Source organism: Glandiceps talaboti, chromosome 2 (assembly GCF_964340395.1).
Source record: "Glandiceps talaboti chromosome 2, keGlaTala1.1, whole genome shotgun sequence".
In the NCBI taxonomy this organism is placed as follows: domain Eukaryota; kingdom Metazoa; phylum Hemichordata; class Enteropneusta; family Spengelidae; genus Glandiceps; species Glandiceps talaboti.
The window spans coordinates 21773431-21797256 of record NC_135550.1 but is presented as its reverse complement, the minus strand read 5'-3'; the positions used below and the strand labels follow the sequence as shown (position 1 = coordinate 21797256).

The window sequence follows — 23826 nt, the reverse complement described above, 5'->3', positions numbered from 1 at the left end:
ATAACATATTGTACAATCAATATTGAAAACTGCACAGCTTGTCAGATAGGTAGACTGCGTTATTATTCATAACAAGGAACATGATCCCTACAACACATTATTCATAACTGCCTCTTTTTTCCTGCGTCCACACCGCTAATTTATAACACAGTCTGTTGTTTCTTCCTCTTCTGGCTCGATTGCCTGTTGTCTCCCCCTTCCATGGATTACCCGTTGTCTTCCCCTTTCCTTGGGTTGTTTTTGCTCAGTCATATCCAGCACTACCACCAGGTACCAGGCTGGGTTGTCGTATTTGTACATGTATAAGTTACAGGATAATTGGGTCATTCAGTGTTCTGCTGGTATGTAAGTGTCAGCAAATGTGGAACAGTATTAAAAGATGGAATTTATTGCCATTGTGTTGTGTACAAATACTAGAATGCACATACTTCTATCTATAGCTCAGAGTGATTTATGCATCAAACTATGTAATGCTAGTACATGTCATAGCACATCATTGAATGGAAATATTTCAGCACTTTGTTTCTGTCAGAATTCTTGGTGTTTCATCAGCAATTTACAAAATTTGCACAACAAAAGAATAAAATCTGTAATATTCATATTTTTCAAAAAATTGTTAGGTGGATCACATTTCCCAATAAAAGTCTGGCAGGAAAACTAGAAATACCAAGAATTAATATTGAACATATTTTTTCGTAGTTTCATATCTCAGTGTATGCGATAACATCACATTGATATTTCATGTCATAAATTATATAAATTTATCAGGTATGAGAAGACATAGAAAGTGTGCATGCTACAAGGAAGTTTGATACATTTTTGTAGTATTCATGGTGTACTAAGTACTATATCTATTCTTACATCCACTTGTTTAATTTAATAAACATCGTGTGAAAACACTGACAGAATTCTAACAAACAGTACCTAACATGTAGTTCATTGCTGGCCCTCGGCAATTTCCAATGTGCACAAAATATCATGTTTCGCGTTTTCTGTTTCTCACTCATTTGAAACACCTGTGACCTGTAAGACTAAACGTTAGGTGTCTTTTTTTTACCCCAAACTGTAATTATTCCTAGTGTACATGTATACAGTAAATAGATATAAGAGTTTTTGCTTGTAGGCATAAATTTTCACATCTTGCTTTCTTCGTGTTTGAAAAACACAAATTTTCTAGTGTACATTGTTTTGTGCGAATTAAAGCGCTAAATTTTGATCTAGAATGATATCATCATATAGTTTTACAGTTATAGATAGAGATTGTATTGATGTATTTGTATTGTTGGTAACCATCCAACATCAACAACACTCCAATAATGATAGACCCCCTAAGTGAGTGACGATTGACCTTTACCATCCATGTTCTAATTACTACATAGCATACTAGATGAGCAATTACTGATGGGAGACAACTGAATAAACGAAAACAAGTCACTCTCACAGAGAGTTTTGTTTATGCATGTTTTCTTTCTAAGGACAAGTTCAGGCTGTTTAAATTTATGTGTAAAAAACAATTGTCCTTCAGAGCTATAGAAAAATTTGGAATTGAAATCCTAGTTCATAAGATTGTCTGTGCAAATTATACTTGCTGAAATAGGTACATGTATGCCCATGCACTATTATCCAGTTGTCAACACAGAAGTGCTGTACATTTACATTTATACAGTAAACCTCTGAATCACTTCAGGGTCTTTAGTATTGTATATTGTACCAATAATATCACCTGCAAGTACATCATTTATGTGTACACTAAGAACAAATACTTATACCATTATCATACAATATAAAACAGTGTGCCAAAATTTCCAAAATGAAAATACTTCGGTACAAATCATCAAAAGATTATTAATGTTTTGTTGAACATGACAAGTGCAATGCCTGCCTAATCTATGGCGTGTAAAGTAACCAAACTCAACACGTTGCCTCCACCCACCCAGCAAGCAGTTGTCAGGAGACAGGTATCATATATCCGTAATACAGTCAACTGATAGGCATTCCACTCTCAGTTGGGTTTTTGAACCACCAAGCTATATTAAGAGGAGCAGGAATTTGTTTCTCTGTCTTTGTTTGGTGTGTATGTGTGGTGTGTGAAGTGCTGGCAAGTCAGTCCTATGATGGTAAGTTTTGTTTTGTCAATTCATGAGTGTTATATTGTTCATATTAAGATTTTGTTGTCTAAGAATTTGCCAATAGCAGTTTTGGGATTTGGGTTCAACTTGAAGGCATGAAGGGAAGTACTGTGGGTCATCTGTCAACGGTGCTAAGTGTTTGTGAGTTTGTTGTAAAACATGGTGGTTCTAAGAATATACAGTACAATACTCTGGTACATGTTGTATTGGGGTAGAGTTTATCCTGATGACATTGTACAATGATCTTCTGCGAAGGAATAACCTCAGTTTATGAGTGTTCTACAACATTTTGTGAAGGGTAGGTGAAAGGAGGAACTGAAGTACATTTTGACTTAAGTGATAAAAGTTGAACGTCAAGGTCACTATACTTCCATCTTTGTTAGAACCCAACAGTCAGAAAGACGTCTCAAACCAAAATTCCATTTTGAACAGTTACATTGCATGCAGTTATTAATTACCATAGAGGACATTGTCAAATGAACATGTAACAAACTCGACAACAAATGTTATTGTTTTCTGGTTTCTGAGGATGAATCCCAAAAATCTGCACATAGGCATGAGTTCCAATGGGACATATAAAAAATTAATTGTCATCCTTGTAGGATCCAACAATCTCTTCAAATTGTTTGTCTTAATTCATCCACATGGTCCATGGTCCAGAACATCAGCTTGTCACTCCTTGTCATGTCAGTCTTGTTCATCACATCAAGGTATCTGATATGATTGACAGCTAGTGCTCACTGATGCAGAAATCCTGCCACGGTTTATGATTACCATTCAACTTTAATTCAATACCATTAGTTGCTTGAAACTGTTCAGAAATGTTCGTTTTGCACCATATGCATGATTTGACTTATTCATTTCCAGTTATTGTTGGTCTATTCAGCCTTGAACTTCAAAGACTTTAAGACCATTGTAGACCATTCATTCTAATCCTTAAGGATTGATTGCCGTGTTTAGCTCCTTTGTCAAACCTGATTACTATTGAAGCTAGACTGGAACTGAATTACAGGTACTTGGTGGTTGTAACCTAATCACCATTTCTACATACATGTAGTAGGCTTAGAGGAGCTGGTGTTATTACTGACTTACTGTAAACGTGGAAATTTTCACGAAAGACTTATTTTCGCAAATTTTCACTGACATAAGTAAGTAGTGACTACAATGCCTTCTTGTACATGAACACAATGTACCAGTCCGGTAGCTATTAGTAAAAATTAGTCTTCGGGATCTTGCTGAAGACTGTAAAATTGCAAAATTTTGAAGTAGTGAAAATATCTAAGTTTTAATATTGTATCTGTCTGTACGTGCGTATCTCTGTTAGTGAACTTTTGTGTGTTAATACATCTACATGTACTCTTGAGTACAGCATTACTTACATCTTGCCCTAATTGTCTCTATGCTCTCAATTGTAATACTTGAATACATCTTTTCATAGCAATTTAATGTTTCATACACAGCATAATATGAAATTGACACAGTTTCTTATGACAAAATCCTAAGATGTGACATTTTGTATGAAGTGAGTGACTAAAGGTCTTGCCCACTTGTATCGATTATGTCATGGTAGATAGATGTACATGCCACTGTTACTTCTAGTAATGAATGGAAGGGTGTGCATCGATAAAAGAAACTGTATGATTTGTAAGTATCAACTGGGACATGAGGTCAGAGGTCGATGGGAGAGGTTAGGTTAACTGTACAGACATACAATACACGCCTCCAGGCTACTTCTAATAACTCTAGATACAGTGTGAAAAGTTTTATTGTGTACACTGCATACCCTAAAGACACATTTTAGTTTCAACAAATACCAACCATGGTTGTATATGTTACAATTGAATGAGTTGAGCCGTAGGGTGGACATACATCACGTGGTTGTACAGTCAGTGTGTGTTGTCCATGTATTCACAGTATATAAAGCTACATTGTTACAATGTTATGTGTAACTCTCTTTACACATGGTGTGCAGTCATCTGAAAATACATTCTGGTGTATGCTATCATAAAATACTGAGTGTCAAGTTTTATTACAGTGGTCATGTGAATGACAAAAGGGTATTTGTTTTGGATTTTAAATGAATTAACGAAACAGCATTAGTGTTTTTTTCTACATGAAAAAAATATACTCAACAACATAATCCAACTCCATGTTTTCAACTGTGTAAATTTCAAAGAACTAAAAAACATGTGAAAAGTTTGTTAATGTACTGGTTGAGAGGAAGTGACTGAAAGCAGTCTTCTATGTTGTATGTGTTATGTTTATTTTCTTTCATCTACTGATTACTCAGAAGAGTTTATTGTGCATTTTATTGCAAGCCTGTAACTAGGGAAACCTTAAGGAATTTATCATTTGATAAATACATAGGGGAAATAAGCTATAACATAAATTATGTATTTTATGTTTTCACAATCAGCCGTCCTAGTAGGACACAGTGCCTGTTAGAAAGAACAAAGGAAACAATTGCAATCTGACCACTGGTGGCGCTGTTTAGGAACCTACCTGTTCTTTGTCAGTGGACTTTAGTTATAGTACCAAAAAATGTACTCATTACTTATTGGTTGTCATAGTTCAAATGGAATGTTCTCTGACTTGTAGAAAAATTACTCTTATCTATATCTTCATATTTAAAAAAGATATTTAGTTTACAAACTGTAATAATAGTATTCTTCAACAATAATTTTTACTGTTTATTCTTAAAAAAGAATGAAAGTATATTAAAGAAACACTAAAACAGCTTCAAATGAAAGAAAATAAATGGAGCAAAAATTTCCCAAATATTCCATCAAAAAAGTGGATATAGAATTCAGAATTACCAATGATGTGACAGGAAGAATGGACAAATGTGAATAATAATGAGAAAAGTGATGAGATATGTATTAATAGTAGAAAAATTAAAACATTTTGTGTGTGAAAAGTTATCTATATTACCCTGAGGACAGCTCCCTCTGGTGTTGACCCCATCTGAACTTAGTCAATGATTTGTACACTGTACATACTGATAGTGATACGATGAATAGAGTCTATTGTATCTGTAAAGAGAGCAATGAATCTGTATTTAGATTGACCTATCAATCAAGCCGTCCAGTCCCAGGCATAGTTTTGTCTCTTTATTTAGGAGACATCTCCAGTGGTTTATGTGTGACTGGTGAATTCTGTACTGTTCACAACTTTGTCAGATCAAGGTAATGTACCTTTAAGTCTTCACTGATTTGTTAAAGTACTCCATTTCAGCTGAAACTGACAACACGCACAACATGTAATCTTAGTGATGGTTAAGAGGCCACTTAAACTTTATAGTTATTCAGACTGTACTGTCACGCTGTATGCTTGCTTGTTCCTTTCAGTGTCGATTTCTGTTCTTCAGACAATAACATTACTGAAATCAACATGTAAACACTGAACAATATGATGTTGTTTACTCTATGCATGTAGAAGCCATTACAATAGATATCCAATGTAATGGACAAGTTTTAACTTGTTATGGTGTGCTGAGTGGGGGCTCAAACAACTACAAATTTGCCGGTAAACAGAGGTTGCAAACATAAATAATCATTGGTGTATGAAAAACTTCCCAGGTGGTTAGAAGATTTTGGGTTTACTAGGTCAGAGTTTTGGATTCCTTTAGGCAAAGGAAAGGTCAAAATGTTAACATGCTTATTATAGAACACTGGTAGACAATAGGTAGTAAGCATTGTGTTTTGGAACAACTACTTGTACCAGGTGACATAGAAACAGTTGTATATTGTATGGCTTCTGATGTTGGCAATAAGTACACTGTTAGATGATTACTTTCAAATTAGTTTAAGGATTAGAAAGTTAGTGAGCAGTGAAGATACAAGTTGTAAACATACTTGATAACACCATAGCTTCAGGCATTGAAAGATAAATATTATCTAAGGCAGTACTTGATGTTACAACGAATTGTATTTCAGGTATATGTAATAGGGTTTGCCTGTGCCTGGAACCATTAGTGGCCCCCCAGGGGCACTTCATTGTCATTGAGTGTAGAAATTTAACATATGTTACCCTGGAGTAAAATGAAATAAGACACTGGACTATCCAGAGACAGCAACTCAGGAAAAATTAAATGTCGGTGCACTTAATTGTGTCATGCTTGAATTCCACAGGTGTCAGTCGATGTAAGCATGTCAACCACAGTTCACAATTCCCAGTGTAATAATTGCAGAAGATCCCCACCACCACCAAAAGAAAAAAAATAACACAAATGTACACTACATAAAAATCCATGATTTTATTTAGAAAGTGTAATTTTGCTGTGTTTAAAACAGACAAGTGTACCCAGGAAACATGTAGCAGTACGTAGCAAGTGACAAATTCTGTGAGTACTGAGTTCCAACAACAGTGACACATAAATTAAAGTCCAGTTCTTTGTGTTCAAGTCAGTCTCTAAAACTCATAGGAGTGTTACTTTATTGTCACTCTATATTTCTGTCAGAATAGAACTTTGTTTCATATTGTTTGCATGACTTGTACAGCTTTCTGTCAACTTTTTGAACACTAAATCTGATACATAATGATTTATATAGAGCACCGTCGCACATGGTCCAGTATTGGCCACTTCAATAGTTCACCACCTTAGCACATGGATGGATTCTATCTAATGGAACACCTGTGGCTTCATTGTTTCTAATTTAGTCCATTTTTAGTCAACATGTTGTAGACTTATTGAGATGTTAATCTGTAGTAGTTTAGGCTCTATTTGTGGGTGGCTTATAAATATTTATGTTACCAGAGAGTACAGAACTGTTGGGGGAAAAACTCCCCTATTCAGATATTTCAACTCACATGGTCTGCTACCAAAACCTGATACTTGTGTACCTTTATCCCCATTGTAAAGTTTCTTTCCCTGGTGCAAAAGTTTCTTTGACATTCAAGTAAAAAGTAAATGCTAATAATCATAATTTGCCAACACAAATAAAAGTTGCTCCATGTGAATGGCAAATATTTGCACTAATATGTATAATATTTTGCAAAGAAAAGAATATTTCAAAGCATAACATCAACTGTAACCTGGAAAGTTTTGCTTATTTCATTGAAAAACAAAAACAAGAAAATACTGAAAAACAAAAACAAGAAAATACATTGTGACTAAAATGCCTCTTTGTACATAAACAGTGCACTAGGCTTCGTAATTCATAAAAATTGGTCTTCAAGAACTAGTTGAAGGCAGTAAAATTGCCAAATTTCCTAGTGGTAGATACATCTTGGTTTACAGTATATATGATTGAATTAAATGAATCACTGATTAGATTAAAGCAATGTGTGATTCTGTGACGTGATCACAATGGTTACATACCTACTAACTTTACCAAAACCACTACTGCACCCACTAGTATGTTGTTGACATACCAAATTGTAAATTTTGTATCGGTTGCTAAGTGTGTAATAGCATTATCAAACAATTGTGGGCATGGACAGGAAACCATGAGGAGGTTGTAAGAGGAACCCTTCTTGTATCATCATGGATACCAGAGTCATAACCTCTATTATTCTGAACTGAAGTTTATGAATGAATTGGATTTGAGTGATTCATCTATCATTTATATGGATGATAGTATTGGCATGTTTGTAGTAATGACACTACCTGTATCCAGGATTTTGACATGCAGTAGTGTTTATCAACCATTTTGTAGAGTAACAATACAAATATCATTATGTGTAGAGATGGGAACAGTGGGATATTTTCATAACTCTTGAACCAGTTCAATGCCTTGAATGGACAAATGGGATCTTAAATTTGGTCTGATACACCTCAAATCATCATTTAAATTGAAGGACTGCATGAATTGAGTTAAATAATGATACATTCAAACATTTAATATGGACATCAGATTGGTTGAGTGGATGGAGAGAAGTCAAGAGAGTTTAGGTCAAAGGTCAGAATGTTTGGTGGTTTGTTCAAGTGAAAACCAGCTCTGTGGCAGTAAAATTTGTACTGAAAAATATAGATACTGGTACTCGGCTACTGTCATCTAATGTACTTGCTGTTACTATAGCACTGGTTGTTTTAGATTTGGGACTGTTATATTAGGTGTATTGAAATAAAAAGACCTAGGAAATCTATCATCGATATTTCAAAAAGAGAACTCTAATTTAAGTTATGGAATGGATGTGACAACTGTTATTGTCTCATACTTGAACCACTATAGTCTTACACATTGTTGAGAGTTATATCTATAAACTTTAATATCAAAACAAACTATAGAAAGGAATAAAACTATAAATCTAACTAATACATGTTGAATATATACATTGTATGTGTGTCTCAAATTAGGTAGTTTGACCTGTAAAATGGTTTGTAGGATACAGTAACTGAATGTGATTTATGTGTTTATAGCTATGGCTATTGACACAGTCCAAGTATCTTGTATTCACCTATCAGTGTGCATGTTTGCATGAAGTCTGGACATTATGATTACCAGTTCATGTGTTAACATTTAGGTAAACTGTGAATACTCTGGTACAGTTAGCACTTTCAATGGTTATTGTCCATGCGTGCTATTTCATGCAAAACGATTCTGAAGTGATTCATAATTTAATTTGTGCAAATCAAGAATTTTAGACCGAGGTCAGTTATTTCATTAGTACATTTATTTAAATGGAACATCTACATACAAAGATAGGTGGGGGGGGGGGGGGGGGGGGGGCATTAGTGGGTTGGGCAGAATCTCCTCATTCAAGGTGTGTGTAGACAATGCTAGGGAAGACCTCCACTAAGGTCTTTGGAAACAATACTGAGGAGACTGCCAAGGTCTAAGGTCTCTATAGACACAACAGTAGTCAGTTCATACTTCCACTCGTTTTAGTGGGTGTATTGTGTATAGGCCAACCCACTACAATGGAAATGTTTTACTATGAACGGAAGAACAACTTCTCATGACACCATTGATTTACAGCACCAATATCAAACATTTGTTGTAGAATTCATACTCTAGTAGTTGTTGTCAAACGTTGCTTTGCATTCTTTATTGTCCTTTTCACAAATCTTGACAGTTGACTCTCTAGAAATCACCACCCAGACATAAATCCTTTATACAGATACATGATTGTAGTTTGGGGAAGGCAAAACTTGACACCCACTAAACTCATACAAATATTGTAGTCGTATGTTTTTTGGCACTTGATTTATTTTAACTGAATACTAGTATGCACAAAAGTTTTTCCACAGAAATAAAGCCCGCTAACATATGAGTTGTCATATGTCTGTACGTTGTGAATTGTCAACAACAGTGAATACAGCAGGTAGACCAGATGAATTATTTACAAGTAGTGTCTACTTTCTCCTTACTCTGTCCAGCAAATTAAAGTGTGTCTGACATATCCTAAATTGCTATTCCACCAAATTTTTTCATATTCTGCCAAAATAAACATATTTATAGTAGCTGCTTTTTGTTACTTGGCAATAAAATTTTGTATCAAATCTGCCTAGTGTTGACAATTCAATTAAAGTCAGTCAACAATGTCTCTGCATATTGGTTATTGAAATCATAACTGCTTAGATTATAAAGTAAACAAGTTGTGTGTATAATTGTGGCAAAGTCTTGGTGATTCTAGTGGTAGTAAGTAGGGTTACCATTCATTTGATTTATTCAACTCGTTGGAAAGATTCCATTGCTATATTTAGACTGGTCAGTATTCTATTATGCATGGATCGGGTGTGTATGTAAACTGTGTATAGAAAGAGCACTAATTATACCAACAGAATTTCATTTGTAATCCTATATCTGACAAAAGACGACAAAAATCAATTGTAGTTACAAAAACCAACACCAATCATTAAAACAATGCATGTTATTTGCATAACAGTCTACTGGTAATGATTTTGTTAGTCACTAATTAGGTGCCATGTTGATAGTTTTCATGTTTGTCAATGCTTTAGTGAAATTATCTGCATACCATTGTTACAACCCTATGGGGAGTTCAAACACTATAAAAGAGTTTGTTAAATGCAGACTAACAAGTCTTTGTAGGTGGGAATATATGGGTTAATGTAATTGTTGATCAAGTCTGTTATGAAGACTGTTCAACCTTATCACTTACATTGTAATTTGTGTTCTCTCTGCGTTCTTGACACAAAGCACACTTTCAGATCGAGTATTCAATATTTGTCCAGCAAAGTCCAACAAAAACCATAGGGTGAACTTGAAGGTATTTTGTCTGTTTATTTTCAATATATGATCTTCCTTTGATTGATATTATTTAAATCTAAAACAGTACTTTTGCCTGTATGTAGGAGCAGTGTGGGATTAGGACCCAGTTCACAGGCATATAACCTGTTCACTGTGCTGTTGTCTTACACAGTTAGCTGCCATACCTTCTTCTAGCCCTTGTATCCAAATGCGATGCAATACGAGGATACAAGGGCTAGGAGGTACAACAGCTAACATTTATAACAGCACAGTGAACAGTCTAACAGGTCTAGGAATTAGGTAAACTTGCAACTCTTATGAGTCCTAACTATATTGTCGGATGGATGCCTTGGAAAGCATGGGAAAAGACTTGAGACTGTGTTCACTGCCACCCTTGATAAATACTAATAAGGATCATGCATGTTACTTGGGAAGAATGTATGTGTTTGTTTGTTCGTCTTTTATAACAATATTAGTTTCTGCCTTTTGTTCTTTCTGGAGGCTGTTTGCAAACATGTTTAGTTTGTACTTTTACCATGTTACCAAAAATGTGAAAAGGGGTACTTTTGAAGCCTGTGTCAATTTCACTTTAGTCTTTGGGAACAAGCCTTTTCCACTCTTGATAAAAGTGTGACATTATGTCATCTTGCCTTCAGAATGCTACCAAATAGTGATTGTATCATTATTTGTTACAGCCGACTTCATATAAAGTAATACATAATATACAAATGTGTATTCCTCAGTTGCAAAGACATTTTACATAAAGCATTTAAGAAATGGGAAATTCTTCACTTTTTCTGTGTTCGTAGCTCATGAATTGTATAGAGACTTCAGCAGAACCACCTTGCAAGTGCATAATGTATATGTATCCCTTTTATATCAAGTTTGTGAAACTTCTGTGAAAAATGAAATGTACCATTCCTGTATTTAACCATAGACCCTCCACCAACGTGGAGGGTCTATGATTTAACATGAACATGAACATGAAATTTTCTGTAGCAATTTGTTTTCTCTTGTTGCTATGCACACTCCAAAAAAAATCAGATCAGAATTATCCTGTGGCTGAAAGTAAAGTATCATGGCGTTAGGAAGGAACGGTACAAAGTTGAATTTTGTGTGTGGTATCAGTAAACCTAATCTCACACTCTTACTTGTTACTAATTCTACTAGACTAACTAAGGAGTGTTAAAATCTTTGCCTCAGGGATTCTGTCAGACTGAAACATGGGTGTGGAAATGATTGTGTGTTTCTATAAGTTGATAAAGAGTATAAGGGTAATCTCATACAGATTACATGGCAGAGAGGATTTACAACTAAGCTGAAAATTGTTCACACACATGTGTACTCAAATCTTTCAGTAACTTTTTTGTGAGTTGTCCAACATTTCAGGTGTAAGTAGAAAAAAGCCCATTATTTTGTTACATAACAGACTCTTTGTGTTGTCCCAGTCAGTTAGGGCCATTATGTAGTGAATCGCTTTCAGAAAGGGAAAGCACCAACTCTAACAAGCTTTGGAATGTTTCAACATACAAATGGTATGGTGCAAACATTGCAAGATTATTACGTCATTCTATCAGAGAGGTTGGTAATGTAGAGTTGATTTGGGTATGTTTATAGTCATGTATGGTGCAGGTTTTCAACTAAGCACTGAAATATAGGAAAGTGACATTCAGTCTTTTTAGTTGAGTCAATCTCAACTAAATGATAGCAAAACATGTGTAGTCGGTAACCAGATTCATCCAGTACAAATCATTGAAATGGAATGTTGTCAGATTTTAGTTTAACACTGGTATTGTTCAACTTGTTGGTAATGTTTGAGAACCCTGTTAACAGAAGAAGGAAATCTGATAAAAATTGTATATAGATTGTAGTTACTATAATATAATTTTGATGGGGAACCTGCGTTTTGATAACTGGTGCTTTGTGAATAACTCCAAGTACAGAGTGACTGACACTCTCTGTACTAACTGATTGTCATATTAGCTTGCTGATAGACTGACTGACTGACTGACTGACTGACTGACTGACTGACTGACTGGTGCAGGCACTGACTGACTGACTGACTGGTGCAGGCTGTCTTGTCAGCTATTTTGTTGAGTGACAAAAGTGACTTACTGACAGACTAACTTGCTTGCTTATGACTGACTGACTGGCTGGCTGGCTGGCTGGCTGGCTGGCTGGCTGGCTGGCAGGCTGGCTTCCTTGTTAAATGACTTAATTACTGACTGACTGGCTTAATGAATGACTCGGTGACTGACTGACTTGCTAAATGAATGACTCAGTGACTGACTGTAAGTACAAGCTTATATGGATAAATCCTATCACACCTGTTTTACATCACAGCTTCATGTAAAATGTGTCATCAGACACCTATTGTCATGAATGTAGTACTAATATTAATTTATTATTTACTATCTTTCAGCAAATGAAAAAATACCAGGTGTGCAAAGTCGACCAATAATCCGGGCTCAGAAAGCAGAGAATCTCCAGAAGTGTTTACAATTCTTAGATGCTAAAGGTGTACGTTTGTATGGTATCACTGTTGAAGGTAAGTGTACATTTGTATGGTATCACTGTTGAAGGTAAGTGTATGTTTGTATGGTATCACTTTTGAAGGTAAGTGTATGTTTGTATGGTATCACTGTTGAAGGTAAGTGTATGTTTGTATGGTATCACTTTTGAAGGTAAGTGTATGTTTGTATGGTATCACTGTTGAAGGTAAGTGTATGTTTGTATGGTATCACTTTTGAAGGTAAGTGTATGTTTGTATGGTATCACTGTAGAAGGTAAGTGTTTATGGTATCGCTGTTGAAGATAAGTGTATGTTTGTATGTATGATATCACTATTGAAGGTAAGTCATGGTTGACTTCATTGTTGCTGTGTGTATGAATTCATACATGTACACTATTAAAGTGACAATAGTTTTGATAATTATTTATTATTTTTGTTCAACAGGTTTAGCAGATGGAAATTTGAAGACAATTTTAAATATTTTAAGTGTGATAAGGGACAAATTTGAGGTAAGTCAAAGACTTATTTTCTTACAATAATTATCTAACCATACAATTTCAATGTATTACTAGACTACATACTTTCCATGCAAATGTATATGAGATAAGGATGGAAAGATTATACACTGCAAGGATGGTCTAGAATTCAGTCTTATGAGTATAATTTTGCTCATTTTTCCCTTACCTCACCTCCAGGCATTGTGCTAGCAGCCGATTATCTTAATGAGACTTCGGCCAGAAATCGGGCACAGATTCTTTTGGGGTTTTAATTTTTTCCCACTGTGAGGTGACGTCAGTTATAGGTGTCACCTCAGGATTAGAACCAACTCAGAGGGTTGAACTGTATGATGTAAACATAATTACCATATTCAATTGGGGCTTGAACATTGCTGTGGGAAATCCTAATCTATACTAAGTTTGAATAAACAGCTGCTAGTGAAATGCCAGGCATGGTAGGGGAAAAACAAGAGCAAAATCCCTGCAAGACTGGATTGTAGGCTAGAGAAGAGATGAGTATTTCTGTTTACTGTGGAATCTGAAATATATCTAGAGTCGTACAAATTGAAATTGTTTTGCCTCGGTAGGCTACACTCCTAAGCTTGTGTGTCATAGCAACCACTTATAAGTTTGGTTTCCATACTTGTTATTGAATTTTTAAGTTGTCAGTTGACAGACTGTTTGTCGTATTGTTGACAAACAAGGATTTATTCACCGACATTTCTCCATTGTTCAAGTCATCCAGACATTTTAAATTGCTGGTACATACGTGACAAAATGTGTGCAGAAAGTAAAATTCATTGTTTCTTTGTTTTTCTTCAGGTTAAAACTGAGTTCAATGGTAATGAAAACAGTCAAGACAATCTAGGTAAGTTCACCATGAACTTTGACCTGTGTTGACCTTTTGACCTTTGGTAACTGCTTGACTGCTACCAAGGGTAACCATTGACCATGTTGCTACTCAGAAAATTAAATTCCTTATTATCCAAGTGATGAGAAAGGTGAATTCTCGAGAACCTAGGGTAGAACTAGGACATTTCACCCAGGTTAACAACAGGAAAATAATGGTTGGTTGGATCTATGTGACAAAAAATTGTTGTCAGTCATTTGTGTTCTTTAATACCACTAATAGGTATGGTAGAAACTATTTAGTAGAGGGGGTAGAGGGTGTGTGTGTGTGTGGGGGGGGTTAAATCAGTTCTACAATGGCACATTCTCATTGCCTTTGTATCGATCTCACCAATCTGCTGTAGAGTGTCTAGCTACTGCTCTGTTTTCCACTGCCAAGTCTGTGCTACTCAGATAAAATTATTCATTTATGGAAATATTAATAAAATTACAGTACTGGCAATGCATGGATGTACATGAATATGAACAATTCTAGATGAAGGCATCTTCAAACCCAAATATGATTGAATTACATAATTGCAAAAAATAAAACACAAAATCACACGCTAATTATGAGTATACCAAGTAAAAGTGTCACTATCAATGTATAAGGCCATTGCATGGGTGAGATTACCTCAGAATAGTTTCGTAATATGTGAAAGAAAAGGAAAGATTATTCAAGTTGTTGATATTGATATGTCAATTGTTTTGTATTCTTTGTGGAACAGAGGATGGTTACACTCAAAGAGTGTTAAAAGATAGTGGTGGTTACAGTACAGCGTTCTTACCGGGTACCATGGCTGCACCTCATCCTGAAAACAACCAATCACCTCCCACTGATAATATAATGGTAAGCCAATCATGTAAACTCACAGAGTACCATAGATACTTGTACATACAATGCAGTGCAGGAAAAAATGAGATGATTTCAACATTAAAAATGTCTTAAAATGTAACAAAGTTATTAAATTTTCTTGTTACAGTATTACCAAAATGTAGAGAATTGCAGCAGATTTACAAGCTTAGCTACAGTTCATATATCATACAACAAAAAACTGAATATCACAGCTCTGTCTTTAATACAACATATTTTTCAATCACTCAGAGGATGGAAGCCTGTAGTGATTAAGTAAACAAGGTGAACCTTCTATGAATTGATAACCAATTAAGGCCAGATAACAGAATGGGACAAGATTGTTTTAGGTTGAGTGAACGATGATAAGTAAAGGGGGGGGGGGGGGTGAGACATGCTTAAATTGTTCTGAATCATTCATCCCTTTGTTTGATTCAGTGAAAAAGATAGATGTACAATGATTTACAGAGTAGCCATCACATGGAATTTATACATGATGTTTTATTGATAATTGTATTTTGTAGTCTACAACCCAGTTAGACAAAAGAAAAGTTGAACAACACGGTGCAGACCAACGTCGTCAGCAGCTGATACGTACAACATCTAGTACAGTTGGCCCACAACCTGACAAATCACCTCCTACTGCCTGGTCTACAAGTACACCTAATGTAAGTACAACATCACATAGGAACTGTAAGTGAAAAGTTGGACAGTAGAAAGGGTTGGGGGGGGGGGGTTGATATGAAATTTCATTTCATTTCATTTCTGTTGCATGTTCAGCCATCGTTTGTCACATGGTAAAATAATAACATACTCCCTTCACAGCTTTGCTGGATTGTTCTGCTCACTGCTTTAACAAAAATGCTCTTGACGATTATAATTTACATGCATGCATTGTATAAGTTACATTATCAGGTGGATATTTTCAAACTGACAAGTTAGAGAATTCAAATAGTTAGAGAACAATAAATTATTGTAAGTCACACATCAAACAGGCTAATAATGATGGATCAGTGATCTAAGGGATGAGGGGATGGGTGTGAGAGGTTACAAGAAATGAAAGATAGAATAAAAATTATATTTGAACTGTTAATTTGTTGTCTGTGACAGATTCCAGCAGTGCGAGATACTGTGTCACTGACTGTTGAGGAGAGATTAAAGACATTGCTAGACAGTCCTAATCTAGGTGGTTTAGCACAGCAGGGCCCTCAGGTAAGACATACAGGTCAAAGGTCATATCTGACTTTTTTCCAAGCCAACAAATCACCCTTGTTGTACAAAATGCGTAGAGTAAACTTATTGGTTGACATACAAGTGCTTGGCCTAAATTGACCAATCAGATTTTCATTCACAGAGTCCACTGATTTGATTGAATCTATACATATATTAAATATTTGAATGCTTTTCATTTATTTCATCTTGTCATATTGGCTACAATATTGTCCATTTCAACTACTTGTCACAATAATTAATTTGTTGTGTGAAATGATAACATAAAAAAACTAATTTTTGCATGCCACCATCAGACACTGTTTGATATTAATAACATACCATGTCAGACTCTTCACTCACTTTCTCAATATCAGTGATGTAATAATCACTTTGCAGCATGCTGTCATTATCATGTCAAATGCATGTTCATTTCCTGCACTTAGGATTACATTGATGGTGAATTAATCCAACCACCGCCACCACCATCACGTAGAACGCCGGTACGATACGGTGATGATGACGATGATAGGAGAGTACAGGCCATGTTTGATGGCACTGTGAAATACAATGTTTACAGTGGAGAATGGAATGATTATGGCTCATCCTATGTGGTATGGTTACAAATCATGTTGTCCATTTCATTTTCAAAACATAAATCTACAGCTTTCATGTCAGTTTCATTGTTAATGTCAAAAATGAGAGAATTCATATCATTAATCATTAGGGTTCAGTGTAGAGTGTTTGGTTTCCACTTTTCAAGATGTGTGAATGATAATTTCCTTCCAGATTCTTGGCTTCTGCCAGCATTGTAGATTTAAAAAAAACAAAAACAGTAAATCATAAATTATCTGAACATCTCCCGGAAGATATATGTATAAAGTTTGGGATTATTATGTCTGTTATCACTTGAACTTTTGTTCAGATATTGTATGAATCACTACTTTGTTAATCCACAACTTGCATGGTTTAAGACACACTGCAATCTTCACATTTTCTTAAAAAGCCTGACTGATAACTTTTGTCTAAACTGCATGGTTTTCACCTTTGATATACTGACAGAAATATTTGAGTTGAAGTCAAAAACTGATACAATGTCTAACAACACCAATTGAAACCTGTGGTACATGGGTTGTTCAGTTTAGAGATAAAAATTAGACGATCTTGATATTGCCAAACTATATTTGTCATTTCAAAGATATGTTTGTGTTAATATTTATCGCATTCTGTTTGTCTTTGTACCTGAGTAGAAAGGAAAACATGAACTTGTCAGATCCTCTTGTCATCAACAGATATATAGAATTGTGCTTTATTTGCCATAATCTTAGGTCCTGGGCTGCATTGTCATCAGAAGATACACAGAATGATGCTGTAGTGGCCACAATCTTATGTATATTGTGGAGTTTACTCCATGTTTCAAAAAAAAAATGTAAAAGTACTTTGTCTCTATTTTGATTCTGCTGAATTTGTTTCAAAATTTAATGAAGTCACATGTATGTATGATGTATGTTTCTTGTTATCTTCTCTGATGCAGCCATCACACGTAGGTGAAAAGAAGGACGGTCCTCGTGGGCAGACTTTACTGGAGAGACCAAAGCAAAATACACCAGCCTCTCCCAGACAAAATGATTTAAATGCTGGAACATCTCAACAAGTTATGAACTACAATCATGCAAAAACTCCCAGTACTTCGACTACAAGCAGCTCTGAGCCAACAAGGTAAATGCAGAACAACAAACTGATGTCAAAAGTAATACATGAGAAACATAATACCACAAGATGCTGTAAAATATAAATTGCGCCCTCTGTGGCAAACAATCAATATATTTTGTCTTTTCAACTAATTCCTGCACTTCCTGGTCCAGAAATATATCATATATCTATCATTCTCATTTATATATCTTTTGTTACTTATATACATTTTCACCATCAAAGCTGCTTGATTTGTAACAACATACTGTCCCTAAACTTTTGTCATAAAAATTCCCCTCACCTTTAAAACTAAATTCTTAAGAGGACCAGTTACTGGAATCAATCATATAAATTTGATATTGAAATATATTATACTGAGTTGATCCATAATGAGAAGTTATTGTAATACATATTTTCAATCCAATCCATTTCCCAGCATTAAATTATCACCTGTTTTCATTATATATTTGTAGTCGTCTCCAGACCAGAATGCCAGCTGGTAGTAGCACAGACAATTTACGAGAAGCCTGTAATATGATGTACAGTGGTGCAGCTAGTCAGGTAAATAATTTTATGATATCATTGTTACCTGTAAAATGATGTACAGTGGTGCAGATAGTCAGGTAAATAATTTTATGATTTCATTGCCACTTGTTATATGATGTACAGTGGTGCAGCTAGTCGGGTAAATAATTTTATGATATCATTGTTACCTGTAAAATGATGTACAGTGGTGCAGCAAGTCAGGTAAATAATTTTATGATTTCATTGCCACTTGTTATATGATGTAGAGTGGTGCAGCTAGTCAGGTAAATAATTTTTATGATTTCAATGTTCTTTTCAGAATCATGGGATTTTATCATGTAATGACCAACATTACATTACATTCATGAAAGCATTTCTATACTGTTCTTACAGACACCACCATATCCAAGAAATACTAGTACCCAAAGACATCCTCCGACATACTTTGAACATATTCACAGACATCCAGGTGCCCAACCTGATTGGAGGAATGCCCCACCATCAGCTTCCCAAAGAGATGCAAGTCCAACCAGGCACTACCAAAGAGATTCTAGTCCTGTTAGGCAATCACACCCAAGAGACTCAAGTCCAGTTCGGCAATCACACCTAAGAGATTCTAGTCCAGTTAGGCATTCTTACCAAAGACACTCTAGTCCAGTTAGGCAATCACACCAAAGAGACTCCAGTCCAATTAGGCATTCACGCCCAAGAGAAACTAGTCCAGTTAGGGATTCTCACCAGAGAGACCCAAGCCAGCATTTTAGGGACTCTAGTCCAGTTAGGCAACCACAAGACTATAGAGCCAGCCCAACAAGGCAATTTCAAAGGTCAGAAAATAATCTGTCAGGTCCCAGAGGACAAGATGGTGATCTTAGTAGACAAAATGAAACTCATTCTGCGAAAAATACAAACATTCTGAATCATGTGCATTCTACACAAAAAAGAGGTTATGAACAAGACCACAGAAGAATGGAACAGTATCAACATGATTTGGAACGTGAGAGAGTACAACATCAACGCCCTGCCCCAACACAAAATGCCCTTCCTATGAACAGACTTGCATCTCAGGACTCCAATTATTCTACCTTGTCATATAACAGTATCACTGACTCCATGACCTCAGCTCATACACAAATGTCATTTCTTGCCAAATTGCCATCATCGATCAAAACACCACGGAATCATGGCGCCGGTCAATCAATACCATTAAATGAAAGAAACAATCCTACCAATGAAGGGAGAATTGATCTGGAATTGAACTATACACCAAGTGAGAGCTCCTCAAGGTCACACACACCGCCTTTACCTGCACTATCACCTGATAATACACCTCCAATTACACCACCAGAATCTCCATTGCCTTTGAAACATAGCCGATCTCACAGTGTCACTGTGACACCATCACCCTTTGAATTGCTAGCCATGAACAAAGCTGGTAAAAGTGGTGAGAAAAAGAAAAAAAGTGTTGGTAGGAGCTCCAGCACCCAAATGAGACTTTACCCCCATGGACTGTTTCACAAAGGAAGTGGCAGAAGCAAACAACGGAAAAGATTTGAGAGAAGTCATATGTCGGCACCAATACAGGAATATCCAAGGAGTGAAGATTCCATAGATGATGATACTATCAGAGACAGTGGTAAGTTAAAGATAACATGGGATTATCAAAACTAGGAATATGGTCAGGAGTTTTGAAACTTATAATCTGTCAAGTTTCCCTGCAGACATTTCACTACTTGCTCTGTTTTTTTTTTTAAATAGAAGTTTTGTATTACTATGTTCACCAGGGTTCTCACCACTGAGGTATTGGAATCTATGCATGTTTTACCAGATTGTACCATTTTGTCACTGTTTCCAGTATCATAGAAAAACTAAGGATTATGATTCGATTGACTTGTGTTTAGTGGCAAACTACATCACTTTTGTTAATAAGGGTCTGTTTCATTTCTGATTTTGTTGCCTCCGTTGTTCTCCATTACCTCTACATACTTACAATTTACCAGTCAAAGTTATGCCACTTTGACACAGATTAATTTTGATGACAAAAATTGAGAGTTAAGAAATGCATAAAGTTAAAATATATACTAACTTTGACTTTATCAGTTGGTTTAACTATGGCCATAACAGAAAAGTAAACTTATCAAAATGTAGAAAGGTAGCTGCAGGCATTTTATTGAAGTACCACAATTACAGTATGGTAATAGGTGGTAGACTATATGAATTCTTGATTATGATCAATATGCTGCCAAGATTATGAACAATTTGCAAAAAAATGAATTATGACACAAGAAAAATGGCCTCAGAAATGTGCCAAAAGGGATGTTTCCTCATTCCATTAGTCAAATACTATCCTATCATCTTAAAAGAAAGCAAAAATGGTTTGAAAATTAGAGGGAGATTAGGACTGCTGTTTTGTGTTTTTCAGAGTCTATTACTCTACAAGTAGACACACAGGACAGCAATGGTTTGGCATCAGAGTCTATGACAGAAGACAGTACATTACCCATGCACTATGATGCAGACAGTGTCAGACATCAACTCATTGCACTAGAAAAGATGTATCAAGATATACTACATGTGATTGGTGCAAACAGAGATGAGAAGATACCAAATTCTCGGTTTATGGGAAGTCAGCAGTCTTTGCACTCTAGAGGTAGAGTCAGAGGTAGGAAGATTGTCTTTGATGTGTAACGTTAGATTTATTGTACATACATGGATGTCGTCTGCTTAGATGTTTCTCTACCATGAACATTGTGTCTGTGTGTAATTAAGGCTCTAATGTCAGTGAAAGTTTGTGCACTAAAGAATATACAAAATACATGCAAAACTTTATTTCATAGTCAGATTAGTACTAAGGTTTTCTTTGATGTGTAAATTCAATTTGTTGGCTGTATGTTGTCTGCATAGATATTGCACTACCATGAAAATTGTGACAATCTGTCAGTTTTGGTGAAAGTTGGTTTACAAAGCATATAATTATACATGTATGCTTAAACTTTTTAGGAGCAAATCAGCACCAAGTGTTTCAGTATACAAAAGAGAGGCTTGCTAACCAAGAAAATGGTTTTCTTCCAATTTTGTGGCTACAACAGATATAAATTACAGTATAAATAAACATAGATATTGATAAAAACAAATGTAAATATTCCACCGTAAATTTGTATTTACAGGGAGTCTTAGAAGAGGACAGAGAGAAAAAGATATTAAACTTGTGAACAAACGCTTTGCACGGGTTGAATCACATGTAGTGACATTAGCAAGAAGTGTTGCACACCTATCGTCTGAATTAAGATCTCAGAACTCACTCATGCACGAAATTGAATATCTGAAACGTGAAGTACAACATCTAAAAGAACTCCAAATGTCAGGTGACTTTGCATTGTCAAGTGGCAGATATCCAGGATCCAAGTCTATGACGCCATCATCTGCAAACTCACATAAAGTGAAAAAACTGACCAAGTAAGTTGTAGTTGTTTCATCTTTGAGTGTCGTCAAGTATCAGTAATGTATTTTGCACAAGTTACTTCCCAATACAATGGTAGTGATAAAGAAAAAAAAACAATACACACTTAAAACAGTCCTTCACAATTGCCATGGTTACCATTCCAAATGATTATGTGGTAATTTAATTTGTTTTTAAGACATCCAATAGTAATACTACTAGTTAGATAGGGTTATGGGATTGTGTGCAAACTGTGAGACTGTAATATTGAATTATGTCATTTACTTAACATGGCAGAGCCAAACTATTCCCCCAAATAAAATCTATGAATCTGTGATTCTTTTGTTCTAGATTTTTTGGTGAAGAGCCTCCACTTCTTGCAATATTTCTGAAACAATTAGGTTATGAGGTAAGTACATGTATGGAAACATGAAGTTGTTTTTCTTATTTATGGTCAGATGAGTGAAATCTACATTAGTGAATCCTCAACTTTTTATTGTACAAATGATGCCTATCTTGAGGGGCCTTTACAAATTGATAGTGCCACACTAAACCTTATGTCAGGCTCCCTAGCTTCATTTTAAACTGCCAGACCTTGAGTGGTTTGAATTGTATATGTATGTTACTATATATACCATTTATTGTCAAAGACCACTACACAGTCTGATGTATATGCATAGACATATTTTAAAAAAATGTTTTTAATTTTTTTTTTACCCTTTCAGAAATATGTACCTAACTTTGAGAAGGAAAAGGTTGGAATAATTGAGCTTCCATTTCTGAGTGAACAAAGACTTGAAAGGCTTGGAATACCAACCGGACCAAGGCTTCGTATTATGCATGAAGCACATATGATTATGTCATAATAGACTCTACACATGAATTAATCGCTTATTGACCTGAGGGGAGATATAGGTGTATATATGACTCCAGCTGGTACTGCATATTACTCTCATGGAGGGTAATATTGATATTTATTTACTATTGTACATGGAAGAGAGATTGCAGTTACAAATTACAGTTGTACGGTAATTACGTAGTAAAAATGAATACTGACGTAAAAGCAAAATATTACCTTGTAACTTTGCTGAAACAATCACGGTCTTCGACATGTCTTCTTTTCTGTTTAAAATGTATATTTTTATTTTGTGCTTTTATTATTGCTATGTAACAATCCAACCTGAATATTCTTGTAGAATTTGACAAAATTGCACTCTCACTAGAACCATGATGATGTCACTGTTATAGTGGTATATATACCTCGAGGCATCCTTAGCTTACAAGAATAAACTCTAGTGTTGGTGTGTCCCAGTTGGTATGACCAGATGTCTCTGCAAATATCAAAATTTATGGTCAGTTCAGAGAACTGATGAAAACCAAAAGCAAGTGACATTGATTCTTATGTTATATAGACCACTAGAACCACAGCGTAGAAATTCAGACTGCTGTTCATTCTTGTCATTGAAATTAATACAAACCACGGATTGATTGTTACATAGACCGATATCACTGCCAGCAGCTCTCTTTATGGCTTCTTGAGTGAAGAGCGCCCTCTTCAGTTGAACCATAAGATTTTTTGATCCTGGATCTTTCATGTACATACATGTGTAGTGGAAGAAATAGTGATTTTTACATTTAATCTTGAATTTCCAAGCTGAAAAATGATTCTGGAAGTATCATGGACATCAAGTCATAAAAGTTGAAATAATAAGAGAAGAATATTATATTGATTACCTCAGACTTTTGGGATTTCTTGTTGTTATCTTAACACAAAATGCATCATTTTGTATATTTCTTTTACTATGAATAGCCAACTATCGAGGGTTTTACTTTCATCAATTAAGGCAACTATGAGAATGATCTGTTGCCTTCCTAATTATGAGTTGAGGATTTTGAAATTTTGAAGTAATCAAATGACTCTGAATTTTA

General features: G+C 35.4%; 2 protein-coding genes across 2 annotated transcripts in view; both read left to right on the top strand.

The window, feature by feature from the left end:
- The window catches only part of LOC144445521 (uncharacterized), a 24456-nt gene extending 4559 nt beyond the window's left edge, over positions 1-19897 (top strand). Inside the window, exons 3-13 of the mRNA XM_078135112.1 lie at positions 12705-12830; positions 13239-13303; positions 14114-14159; positions 14908-15029; positions 15557-15700; positions 16143-16244; positions 16688-16855; positions 17776-17960; positions 18407-18494; positions 18852-19744; positions 19879-19897. Of these exons, the coding sequence (XP_077991238.1) occupies positions 12705-12830; positions 13239-13303; positions 14114-14159; positions 14908-15029; positions 15557-15700; positions 16143-16244; positions 16688-16855; positions 17776-17960; positions 18407-18494; positions 18852-19744; positions 19879-19897 (1958 nt within the window). The remainder of the gene's footprint in view (positions 1-12704; positions 12831-13238; positions 13304-14113; positions 14160-14907; positions 15030-15556; positions 15701-16142; positions 16245-16687; positions 16856-17775; positions 17961-18406; positions 18495-18851; positions 19745-19878) is intronic.
- On the top strand, positions 19898-23779 carry LOC144453422 (uncharacterized). The gene is made up of 5 exons (XM_078144714.1): positions 19898-20094; positions 20881-21120; positions 21626-21914; positions 22249-22306; positions 22623-23779. Exons 1-5 carry the CDS (start codon positions 19947-19949, stop codon positions 22761-22763), a joined length of 876 nt encoding a protein of 291 aa, XP_078000840.1. The 5' UTR covers positions 19898-19946; the 3' UTR covers positions 22764-23779.
- The last annotated feature ends 47 nt before the right edge of the window (positions 23780-23826 follow it).